Genomic DNA, 12,981 nt, shown 5'->3' with positions numbered 1-12,981 from the left:
TCTTTCATATAGGGCAGCAAAGACAGGGTGGGTGTGGTAATATCCTCTTACATCCAACTATCTAATGTTTCCACCAGGTACATCTTAATTCATATCCTTTGTTAACAAGTCAAAATATATTTAAGACTATTGCCTTCTCAGACAAGCTGCTTAAAGGGATAGTTCACCACAAAAATGACAATTGTTACTATTAGGATTTACTCACCGTCATGTCGTTCCAAACCTGTTTGATTTTCTGTGTGATTATAATAAATGGCCACTGGAGCTTTCAAGCTTTGAAAAACACTCAAATGCACAATAAAAAGTAGTCTATATGGATTATAGCCTATGGGCCAGATTTACTAATAGCTTACCCTCTTTTGGCGTAAAAAAAAAAAACTACTGTCAGGATTTACTAAAGACACAGCATTTTTGCAGCTGACCTTATTGCATTTGTAGGAGTTTCCCTTCAAGATGCAAAATGTATGGGAGGAGACTATTTAAATGGATCATGCAAGGTGATTTACTAAGGTTTGCGCTCGTCAATTTACTGTTGTTCGCGCCGTCATTTACTGCCCAAAAAGCATGTCTTAAACCAGACTCTAATTTGCGTTGCTCTTGGTAGATTGTGTTGGTCATTATGGAAATGATCTGTCTGTGTTCTTTAATTTGTGTCATCAGTAGATCACGTGCAGAACTTTCCACTCCCATCTGCGCTTTTTTGGAATTGCTTTCATGAGCAATGTCCAGTTTTTTTACCAAATCATTGTTATGATTTGGATCTTTTCAATGAATTGGTTGAACCAGTTCACAAATCCAGTCTGAATGATTTGGTCAGTTATCCAGTCGCAGAGGTTCTCAAGTTAAAAACTCACTGGTGGGGAAGGATTTTAAGAGCAACCATTCTTCGTAGTTTCTATTTCGTGTTCAAAGGAGGAACCAAAGTCATATGGGTTTAAATTAGAACAACGTGACAGAACTTTCTTTTTTGGGAGGACTGTCACTCCCTTGAAGACCTTTAATAAGAGCCCTCTCTATAGAGGCTGATTGTTAGACTTAGAATACTGTCAAAAAGCAGAAGTGTATCATAATAGCTCCCTTTCGCATCAGTCAATATTTAATGTTTAAAAATATGAAAGTGTTGTGAATTTATTTTGAAAGGCATTTTGTGGCATCTACTGTATGTTAATTGATTGCACAAATGGCTAAAAAAATATATTTTATAGGTTTGTACATTGATGTGTGACCTGTTTCATGTTCTCTTTTACCTAGTGAGGAACATGCATTAGATCTCTACTCCATGAAGAAGTTCTGCAGTGATAAAATGGTTGACATCATGACTCCATCTCAGAAAAGGCAAGGCTCATTTGTTTATGCATTAACTTTATTTTTCCCCCCTATTCCAGTACACAGAAGGGGAGAGTTGGGTATAAAAATAAATGAACAAGAACCATTTGATACACTTAACCCTACTGCTACTATATTGGGAAACATTCTTAATTTAATAATTCATAATTTGCCAAATTATTGTTTGTGATCAGTAAAATTATTATTTTATTTTAAATTAGAATTGAATACTTTATTTTATTTTGCAAGGATGCATTAAATGTTACAAAAGATTTATATTTAAAATAAATGCTGATCTTTTGATCTTGAAAAATTTGTTAAGGTTTCCACAAAAATATATAAAAAGTTGCACAACTGTTTTCAAAAATGTAAAGAATGAGGACATTTTCTTATTAGCGTGATTTCGGATTATTCTAATTATGAAATTCTATGTCTGATCATTCAAATCAGGGTTACTACTTGTTACATGTTGCATGTAGTTACTATAGTAATTACTATAAATTGTGCATTTGTACAATTGTTAAATTGGACAATTGTGCAATGCACAAAGATGCAGTAAAAAAATTATATGATCTATTCGTTGACAACGTGCTTTTACATTGCATTGCTTTAACTCATCAAAGTTTAAGTTAAGCAATTTTCTACTTTTTTATAATTTATACAAGATTCAACTCATTTTAAGTCAGTTTAATGTAATTTAAGTTGAAATTACTTAAACATCCAAGTTGATTTTACTTAATTTAAGTCAGCAACTTTTTTTACTGTATAACTTTAACCATGCCCTAATCCTAACCCTATATAGTAAGTACATGTAGTTAACTATTATTACTCAGTACTTAAATGTATAATTACACTGTAACATGGACACCTTAAGATAAAGTGTAACCCAAATAATTATACTAGAGTGATTTCTGAAGGATCATGTGACACTGAAGACTGGAGTAATGATACTGAAAATTCAGCTTGGTCATCACAGGAATAAATTTATTTTTTAAAATGTATTCAAATAGAATAATTGCAATAATTTTTCCCAATATTACTGTATTTTTGATACTTGGTGAGCATATAAGAGACTTCTTTCAAAAACATTGAAATATTGACTTAATGGCTTAAATATTGACATATATGGTCATGTGGAAAATATTGCACTTGCTTTTGACACATGCTTACCACATGATCCATCTTCTCCCCCTACTTTATACGCATTTCCATTGTGAAGAAGTGTTACAAATGAAATCTGTTGCTTGTCTTCTTAAAACATACTGAGGTGTTGGTTTTGGACACTCGGTCTGTCATGAGTGAAGGTTTCACTCTGGACAGTGGTTCAGGGTCACACACGAGACGAGAGGAAATCCCCCTATGCAGTCTGGACGTCCTGACATTATCCCCACTTCCCTTTTCTCTGAAACATCTTAATTTACACTTTGGTACTGTCTTTTTAAAAAAAAAAATATATATACATCATCCTAAAAGCCAGCACCCGTCATCACCCCTCACGCACGTGCAAACTGAGGAAGAGTTTTTACTCTAAACTCCTTTCCCTGTATTTTAGTGTATTTTCATTTCCCTTGCCTTATGCTCACCCATCTCTATTGACTCTAGAAACACTTTTCAGTAAAATGAGTGATTGTAAAGCTTTAAAAATCGCAACATAAATATTCAGCTCTGATCTGTTGCTGGAACAACACAGAGAAGATGTTTTTGGCAACGCTGTAAAGAAGCTATGTATTCTCTTTGATAATATGGCACACCCAGAATAGCAGTAAATCATGTTAAGAAATGTTTTTTTCTTTTCTTCAGGTTTCAGGATCAGTAACACTTTTCACACCTTCATCTTGTTTGGTTTAAAGGGTTAGTTCACCCAAAAAGGAAAATTCTGTCATTAATTACTCACCCTCATGTGGTTCCAAACCCGTAAGACTTTCATTCATTTTCAGAACACAAATGAAGATCTTTTTGATGAGATCTGAGAGCTTTCCGTCCCTCCATTGACAGCTACGCAACTACCACTTTCAAGCCCTAGAACGAAAGACATCATTAAAGTAACCCATGTGATTCCAGTCGTTTAACCTCAATTTTATGAAGCGACACGAGTGCCTTGGGCAAAAAAACTGCACACAATTTATCACTGTATTTACAAAATATTAATCTACAACACGTCAACACAACTCGCATGTGCCGTGGTGCTCTCGTGAACACGTTGGCGATTAATATTGTGTAAATACAGTGGTAAATCATGTTTTTTTTGCGCAAAGCACTCCCATCGCTTTATAAAATTGAGGTTAAACCACTGGAGTCACATGGATTACTTGTATATGCTTAGTTAATAATGTCTTTACTACCTTTCTGGGGCTTGGAAGTAATAGTTGCGTAGCTGTCAATGGAGGGACAGAAAGCTCTCAGATTTCATTAAAATACCTTCATTTGTAACCGAAGATGAATGAAAGTCTTACAGGTTTGGAAAGACATGAAGGTGAGTAATTAATGGCAGAGTTCTCATTTTTGGGTGAAATAACCCTTTAAAATATTCATGCATTCTTTCTTCCGCCTAAATCCTTTTGTTTTTAAATGCTGATAATTGCCAATTAAGACCAGGCTGATGCTTTTTTGCAGTTTTATTTTCAACATCTGAAGTTGTTGTGGTGTTGTGAGGCTTGATTTATTATTGTCTGGTGTCAGTATGAGTGACTGAGGTGTTTGTGGATGGTTCAGGTATGTGCAGGTGTTTGGCAGGCTGCTTGCTCACCAGATCCACATAAACCCTTCCCCTCTCTTCATCCACCGCGTTCATATCCATCCCATTCCTGACTTCCACCCTACAGGTTAGGAAAACGCCAATATCTTACATCCAGTCATTTAAGTTATAAGTGAAATAGTGTTTTTAGTTTCCAAATAATATTTAATATCTTAAATATTTCTCATGAAACTTAATAGAGTTCAAATTCTTCTAAAATTCTTCTCTTCAGAAAAATACATCAGTAATCTTGATTATTAGTTCACCCAAAAAGGAAAATTCTGTCATCATTTACTCACTCATGTTGTTCCAAACCTGCGTGACGTTCTTTCTTCTGTCGAACACAAAATATATTTAAAACAAGATCATTAACAAAAATATCTTAAAAATATCTTCTTAAAGGTTTGGAGTGAATTCAGCAAATGTGTGTAAATGATGACAGACTTTTCAGAACTTTTTTGGAAATGAATGTTGTTTATTGAATGTTGTTTATTAACATTAATACTATTTTAAGCAGTTTTTTGAAAAAGTATTTTTTTTAACTTAAAATGTTAAAAAATTTTTTACCTAACTTGAACTATTAAACAAGTGTAATACATTTTTTTGTCTGGGTTTGTTTGTTTTCAGTGTGTCAGCTGTTTATCAGAGTGTATCATGGCACGCAGACAATATACACATCAGGAGTGCAGTAAGACACTGGATATTATATATAAATACAATATTAAAAAGTATATTTTTTTAGGGCTGTCAAAAGATTAATCACGATTAATCGCATCCTAAATAAAAGTTTGTGTTTACATAATATATTTGTGTGTACTGTGTATAATTATTTATATATATAAAAACACACACAATCATGTATATATGTAAGACAAATTGGTTATATTTATATATAAAATATTTATATATAATATAAATTATATAAATGTATATACAGTATACCTATAAATGCAATTATTCCTTAAATATATACATGAATGTGTGTGTATTTATACATAATAATTCTACACAGTATACACGCATATATTATGTAAACACAAACTTTTATTTTGGATGTGATTAATCACTATTAATCTTTTGACAGCCCTAATATTTTTTAAATGCTGTGTGTATTGTGTATCATCATGTTCATCCATGTGATTCTATTTAGAATATGTGTATATTTAGTGCTTGTGTATAACTCTCAGTCAGGTTGCCGTAGGTCAGACGGACAGTGTGTGCTTTATTCTGGAACCCCCACAGATGATCAATGGTGATTTCATGGTGAGACCACTCACTCACTCACTCACTCACTCACTCACTCACTCACTCACTCACTCACTCACTCACTCACTCACTCACTCACTCACTCACTCACTCACTCACTCACTCACTCACTCACTCACTCACTCACTCACTCGTTGTGTTTTCATATTTTATGGACATGAATTGTCCATAGACAATTATTTTTATACTTTACAAACTGTATATTATATCCCCTTACACTAACCCTACCCATCACAGAAAACTTTCTGCATTTTGACATTTAAAAAAAAAACATCAAGTATGTGTATTAATCCATTTCCCTCAAGAGCGTGAACAGGGGTTGGCGCCCTGTGCCTTTATAAAGCGGCACTGAACGGCAATTACACTGAATCTTTCTTTTTTAACTTGTCACCGTCTGAAAAAAAGAAAGAAAAGCACCCCTTCAGCGAATTGCATAACAAGCTGCTACAGCCACTGATTATATATTTAGTATATATATTTAAATATATTAATTTGTATTTATTTATTTGAATTACAAGTTATGTTCTGATCTATTATTCTCTCTTACTGTTATATTTTTCAATGACATTACAAAGTGAAACTATTGCAGGTGTTTTTCATTACACCTTTTTCAATTTAAAACATCTTTCAAGGTGTTTATCATTTTTGAGAAATTATTTTGTAGTTAGAGGTTTAAAGGGGGGCGTGACCAAAAAAGTTTGAGAACCACTGACCTAACCTGACCCCTATTCCTAAACTACAGAAACAAGTGCAAAACACTAGATCCAGATCCCCTAAAAAAAGCCTTTTGGCTATACTTGTGAGGGCCAAATGTCCTCACTTATATAGTGAAATATTATGATAACCACTTAGTGAGGACATTTACTTTGTCCTCACTAGTTCAAAAGGCTTATAAGTCCTCCAAAACATGTTTTTTTTTTAACACTAATCTTATGAAAACTGCATACTGTATCATCTTCATTTCTTCTTTCTCTGCAGATTGCGTGTTATCATAAAAATGTTTCCGTGAGGACTAATGAGACAGTGTTTCGTGTGCAGTTTCACACCGGCGCTCTGTCTGGAGACCAACTTTCCTTGCAGAAACAAGACCTTGATCATGCCAGCAAAGGTACCCAAATTGTTTTTGGCACACAAAGCTGGCCCAAAAATATTTGAAGATAAAAATCTAAGAAAGTATTTGCATTAGCAAAATAACAAACCAAATGACGTTTATCTTGTATGTAGCACAAAAATTGTCAGTCAAAAGGCAAAAAGGTCATGCTTTATATTAGGTACAATGTAATTATTGTGTTCATGTTGTATTGCAAAACACTTTTGCTGCTATTGAGGTAGGATACGGGTTTGGTGGTATGTTTAAGGTTAAAGGTTGGTTAAAGGGTAAGGCAAAGGTCAACAGTGTAATTATAGATGTAATAACAGACGTTAAATAGAGCTGTAATTACATGCAGGTTTTGTAAAAACATGTAAGCAATAAGTGCGTTCTATCAAATTGTTATTTTTTATGTTCGTACATGGTAGATAAAGACACTTTATCTAAAGTGGGACTGATAAAATAATAGATACTTTGTTCAAATTGATTACTGAGAGTATTTGTAATCTGGTTGACAAATGTTGTTGGAAAATGTTCATAGTTAGTTCAATGTTGGCTCTGAGAAAAGGTCTAGCAGCTGTATTTGTATTCCATACGGGTTGGGGCCAACATATGTTTGTACTTCATTATTTTGAATGCAGGTTGGTGTTTCCTAGTGTGTGTGAGTGTGCGTGATTGAGCATGTGAGCGAGCCGAATGTTTTTGGTAAATAATGACAGGCAAGACGCATGGTGGCTCAAGGAGATCTGAGAAACAGACAGACAACTCTTTACACAAACACTTCTGCAATTTTGGTCCTTACACAATGGGAAACCTTACACAATCAAGACAACCGTAATGTAGATGGACAGAAGAGAAAACGGTCACATGGCTGTGGCGAGCGTGCTTACAAGTCACGGATACACACATCATCTGTCATTGAACTCATGTGTGTTGATGTTCCCACATTGCTGTGCGGAGTAGTTTTTTCCATCCCTTTTAAGTCATCATTTGCTTTTTGTGTCCATTCAAGACCCAAGATTCCCAGAGGACGGTGTGGTGGAGGTGCTTTTTTCAGAAATTGCGGAGAAAGATCCATCCTTTGCTTCAGGTAGCTTTACATTTTTCTGCAATGGAAGATGTTTTATAGGTCTTTGTGAATTTGTATGATCCAATTGACCGTTCGCAAAGACCCACCCCCTTTAGTTACTGTTGCTATGTCCGACAAGCCACGCCACTCTCACTCTACACACCATGTTCTCACGCTGTGAAAAATACACCGCGGAGCAGAGAGGACACTGACAACGCACTGACAGACACAAACCAGGTTACTTTTAATATGAAACAAAGTCTCAACATTCATATTTGGTCATCTTTTAAAGAAATGTAAACAATAAATACCGTTTTGTGGCTCTTTAATGTGTCTGACAGATCGATGTAGAGCCTCAGTTAAAGCTGCTCGTGAACCGATCATCTCTTCTGGTTCATTTATAGCATCAAATAAACATGAATGAACATAAGAAGGAATGTTGTTTTAACCGTGGAAAGACGTCAGTACACTGCGTTTTTCAAGTTCAAATCCTCCCATGTTAATCTACTAACTCTCCTGACTGCTTTGTCGGACAAAAATGGTGGATTATGATTGGTTAGATCGCCTGTCAATCAAACTTCTTTGCGAAGGGTCAATTTGGCTGGTTTAGGTACTAATACATTTATTTATAAATTATCACACTGTGTTTCTTCAAGACTGTGGCTACTGGAGGAACAGTTCAGCCGTTGTCATTGAAAATGACCCTCTGGATTCACTTCAGACTCAATGGGACTTCAGTGAAAATTTTACAGCAACAGGTAACACTGGAAACACCTATTAAGTTATTCATAATGTCTAGAGTTTTCCAATAGCTGATTCTGATATCTAGCAAACTATAAATGTGTATATACAGGGAAGAAGCAAGGCATGTTGTCACAGATGTTCAAAAGTTTGGGGTCAAGAATACTTTTATTCAGCAAGAATGCATTCAATTGTTCAAACGTAACATTAAAAACATTTATAATTTTACAAAAGATTTCTCTTTCAAATAAATGTTATTTTGAACTTTCTATTTATCAAAGAATCCTGAAAAAAAGCATCACGGTTTCCACAAAAGTACTGTTTTTAACATTGATAATTATAAGAAATGTTTCTTGAGCACTAAATTGGCATATTAAAATGATATACTGAATGAAGGATCATGTGACACTGAAGACTGGAGTAATGATGCTGAAAATTCCGATTTGCATCACAGAAATAAACGATGTTTTAATGTACTGTATATTCAAATAGAAGACAGTTATTTTAAATTGTCCGAATATTTAACAAGATTACTGATTTTACTGTATTTTTGATCGAATAAATGCTGCTGTGGTGAGCATAAGAGACTTCTCAAAATCATTAAAAAGTCTTAATGACCCCAAACTTTTGAAAGGTAGTTTAATTCAGCAAATGTATTGAAATATAAAATGCTTTATGAAGTTACAATATTCTATTGGTAATTTAATAGCTTTTCAGAAGTATTGAAACAGTAAAACAGTAATGAAGAAGCACAAAACAATGTATAAAACTGCAAAAATTGAAAACATATATATATAGCAAACGAGATGTGTGCTAAATTGCTAAAATGATTGAAAAAAAAATATTCCCTCAAACTGTTGGTCCGTTTAGGAAAACCACAAGGGAAAAGTTCTGCTTATTGGTAAAGTGATTATGAATATTGGTCAAAAAGCCCAAATATTAGACGATTATCACTAGTCTACAATAATTTGTTGTACACTAAGTTTTTCAAATCTCTCTTTTTTCTTTCCTTATGAATCGCATGTTATGAATTACCATGACTCACAGTTAGTTTATCTTTCTTTTCTTTTCTTTTTTACACATATCTATTTTGGTTTTTGGAGTGTTGTGTAGGCATGTTTCAAATAGACAAGTCCATATACACTTTGTCTTTATTAACATACAACAAGCGTACTAAATCTGGCTTTGGATTCACTAATTCGGAACGTGTTTTCATAGTACTTCATAGGCCTCTTGGGGGACTTCGGTGGTGAAACCATGGGATTGTGGATATTTATTTTTAGTAGAGGAAAACAAAAGCATGAATGCACATGTAAGCCGTGTTTATTCCAGGATGCAAAGAATAGTTTTCCCGAGACATGAAGTCTCTGTAATGGTCTAGTAATTGTCAAGTAACGGTCTGCTACAGGAAACACGCTTTAACTCTAATGCCGTTATTAAGCCTGGGCACTGTTTGCTGAGGTTAATTGGAACATATGAGACTGTGCGGGACTGTTCAGGGTGGGTGGAAAAGCTTAACCTCCTATACAATAATAGTAAAAATTCTTGTATTTGACCCCAATCTAATCTTGTTTGGTCTGAGGCCTCCAGACCATAATGACCTGCCAGTTACCGTAGTACCACCACAGTGCTCCATTGCCTTGGCTGTTTCCCTTTGAGGGTTTGTAATTACTGTAAATGTTAAGAGTGGGATAACATTTACTACCGGTTTTAGTTTAGTTGTCTTCTACACAAAGATAAATGAGGCAGAGAAGAAAATATGTTGAATTTCTACGAATGTAAAGTGTGATATAGTATATAATTGAAAGCAGTATTTAGCTTGTAAAAATCTTCCTCTTCCTCAAAAATAAAGAAACATTTAAGGCTTAAAATAATGGGAACAATATGGTAAACTTTTAATGTTTTTTAAAGACACAAAATGAACACAGTTCATAATTTTGTAACATATTGCAGTTTAAAATAACTCTATTACATCTTAATATATTAAAAAAAAAAAAAAAAAATTATCTGATGCATCATTACTCCAGTCTTCAGTGTAACATGATCCTTCAGAAATCACTCTAATATGATGATTTGGTGCTCAAAACAGATTTCTTATTATTATCAACGTTGAACAGTTGTGTTGCTTAATATTTTTATTATAATAATATAATATTAAAATAATATTAAATATATATAATATAATAATAATAATGATTTTTTTTCAGATTTTCAAAGTTAAACAGCTTTTGGTAAATTTAATGCATCCTTACTTTTCTTTAAAAAAAAAACTTTTGATGAGTACTGTATAGATTAACATTAAAAAATGTGGGGTTGCTGGCACATCTTACCCCATCTTCCCCTACACTGAAGTAAATCCGCTTCTGGGAGCGGAACATGGTGAGTGATTACATTTATGAAAATGAACTTTGTTCTCCTTGTCCAGTTAAAGTTCAGTGATCAGAGAACTATTACCATAAGTTACACTTGTTATGGTGGCCCTTTGCACAAGAATCGGAAATTCCAGGGCCGGATATTTAAAGGCGTGGAGCTTCTTTTCACAACTGCAAAAAAATAAAAATCCCAACAGCTAAATGTGTGTGTGCATGTGTGTGTCATATGGGACTGAGTCTTGATGCACATCTGGTTGTGTGATTCCGTCCCAAGCAGCCGTGTAATTTAGAGATGCCTCATGGTTGGTGCACAAACAGCCTTTACAATTTAGAATACATAAGCTCAAATATAGAATTACACACGCTCACAAACACACACTTGTGTGTCTGTAATTATTGCCAGTCGCAGCAACAAACAGTCTGAAGGAATGCTACTGCCAGTCGCCCAAAGTTTCATACTGTTTTTTTCTCTCTCTCCTGTTATCTTTCTTTTGCTTTCTTTCAATCTTTCTTTCATCATTTTGTGTTTCTTTTTACCTGGCGCTCTTGTTCTTTAGTACATCAATACCTCTCTTATCTCGCTCTCTTTCGCTCTGTGTGTCTCTTTGCGCTCTATCTCTCCACCCACTCATAACTCCGCCCTTGTGTTTACATTCCCCACTCCATATTTGGAGGGCTCAAGGTCCTCGGAGCGTCCATGCGCGCTCTACAACAAGCATATATGTGTGTGTGTGTGTGTGTACAGCTGTATTCCGAGGAGCATTGGCTGGTTCAAGCGGAATAATGCTTCCCAAGCCAGGATTTTCCCGTACACCCATGAGGGGCACCTGAAAGGGGTTACCTGTGTGTGGAGGTGGAGAGAGAGAGAGAGAGACAGAGAGAGAGACGGGGAGAGCGAGCAGCACTGTAAGAGAAAAGGGAGGAGGGAAAACGGGGGAAAGGGAGGAAAAAGATTGACTGAGAGAAAGAAAAAGTAGAAGAGGAAAGAAAAGGAGACCCAGGGGAGCTGTTATCACCTTATTGGAAAGAATGCAAGCTGCCTGTCTGTTTAAAACTGCATGAGGAGAGAAGGACAGAAAGAGAGAGCATGCAGGACAAAATGGGAACAGTCGCGTGCAGGATAAACACGGTCAGGACTGCTTGCCTTTCCCCCCCTTTCTTTATTCATTCAAGGAATATTTTTTTTCTTTTTTGTGTATTGTATGATCTCTCTTTTCACTTGTGACTCTATCAGATGTCTCTTTCTCTTGCTCTTTGTTATCGTTTCTATGGTCGAAGTCATCTGTTGTCCTCTCCGATACCTTTGGGGTCTGATTCGAGAGGATGTTTCTGGAAAGCATTAGGGCTGTCCCGCTCCGTGCGTTTTTGAAGCGGTGCGAGGTGGTGGGATACACTTTCAACAGCAAAACGGTTGATTTGTTTTGTGAGCTGTTGAAAGCTCTTGTGACAAATGAATGCAGTTGTGCTTCATTTTGTCAGGAAAAGTTGGCGCATAAGTCACCTTTGAAGTACTTTTGAGAGTTTCCCGTTTTGCTTTTGATGTAGTCCAAAAGCGCTTTGCTGAAACATGGGCAGACTATTAAGAAATATGACCAAGAAAGGACTTTTTGTTAGATTCAAAGTCAAATTGAAAGTCAAAGTCAAGTATGTCGTTAATGCATTGGTCCGTTTGAGGCTTTGAGCCTGTTAGTTTTGATCAAGTGGTCTAGTATATATTTATTTTAGATTATGATAAAGTGTGTATGATAGTATGGTGACTATTGAATCACAGTTGTTGTGTGTGTGCGTGTGTGTGAGAGAGTTGCCAGCTGTGGCGTTTTATCATGCATGCTTGGTATTTGGATTTCAGCCTCTTGAGACTAGAGAAGCTTTACTGGTTTAGTTAAAAAGAGTCTGTTTTTCACCAGTTTACATACTGACCAGTTTTGCCATTTTCTGATCTGTCTAGGTGTGTTTAACTATATACTTAGGTACAGTGTTCTTAATGTGTTCATGTTGTATTGCAAAACACTTTTGCTGCTATTGAGGTGGGGTACAGGTATGAAACGGGACAGGTTTGGTCGTATGTTTAGGTTAAAAGGTTGGTTAAGGGGTAGGGTCAACTGTATAATTGCAGAAAACATATGTAAAAAAATATGTACACATTCAGTGCATTATAACAAATTATGAACTTATATTTTAGGACTTAAAATAAGCTCTGTGAACACAAGTTTGTTGTTTATGACTTAAATGTTTTGTTCATGTAATCTTCACAAATGAAACATTTCATGGATTTTGAAGCCTACATACAATCAGCAGAAGTAAAACAACTCTTTCTGTCTTATTTAAAAACACTTTTACCATGAACGTTTGAGCTAGAATCTTTTGCAAAAATGTGATTATA

The 12,981-nt window shown here is 35.2% G+C and overlaps 1 protein-coding gene across 2 annotated transcripts in view; it reads left to right on the top strand.

Moving 5' to 3' along the window:
• Positions 1–12,981, top strand: part of tns3.2 (tensin 3, tandem duplicate 2) — a 48,665-nt gene that overhangs the window by 2,605 nt on the left and 33,079 nt on the right. For both annotated transcript variants that reach the window (XM_079583401.1, XM_079583402.1), the window contains exons 5-12: positions 13–77; positions 1,252–1,335; positions 4,039–4,148; positions 4,688–4,748; positions 5,248–5,323; positions 6,305–6,434; positions 7,429–7,506; positions 8,142–8,243. In XM_079583401.1, coding sequence (XP_079439527.1) covers positions 13–77; positions 1,252–1,335; positions 4,039–4,148; positions 4,688–4,748; positions 5,248–5,323; positions 6,305–6,434; positions 7,429–7,506; positions 8,142–8,243 — 706 coding nt within the window. The remainder of the gene's footprint in view (positions 1–12; positions 78–1,251; positions 1,336–4,038; positions 4,149–4,687; positions 4,749–5,247; positions 5,324–6,304; positions 6,435–7,428; positions 7,507–8,141; positions 8,244–12,981) is intronic.

The sequence above is a fragment of the Phoxinus phoxinus genome, assembly GCF_949152265.1.
Source record: "Phoxinus phoxinus genome assembly, chromosome: 16".
Classification (NCBI taxonomy): Eukaryota; Metazoa; Chordata; class Actinopteri; order Cypriniformes; family Leuciscidae; genus Phoxinus; species Phoxinus phoxinus.
This window is presented reverse-complemented; position numbering and strand designations above follow the sequence as displayed.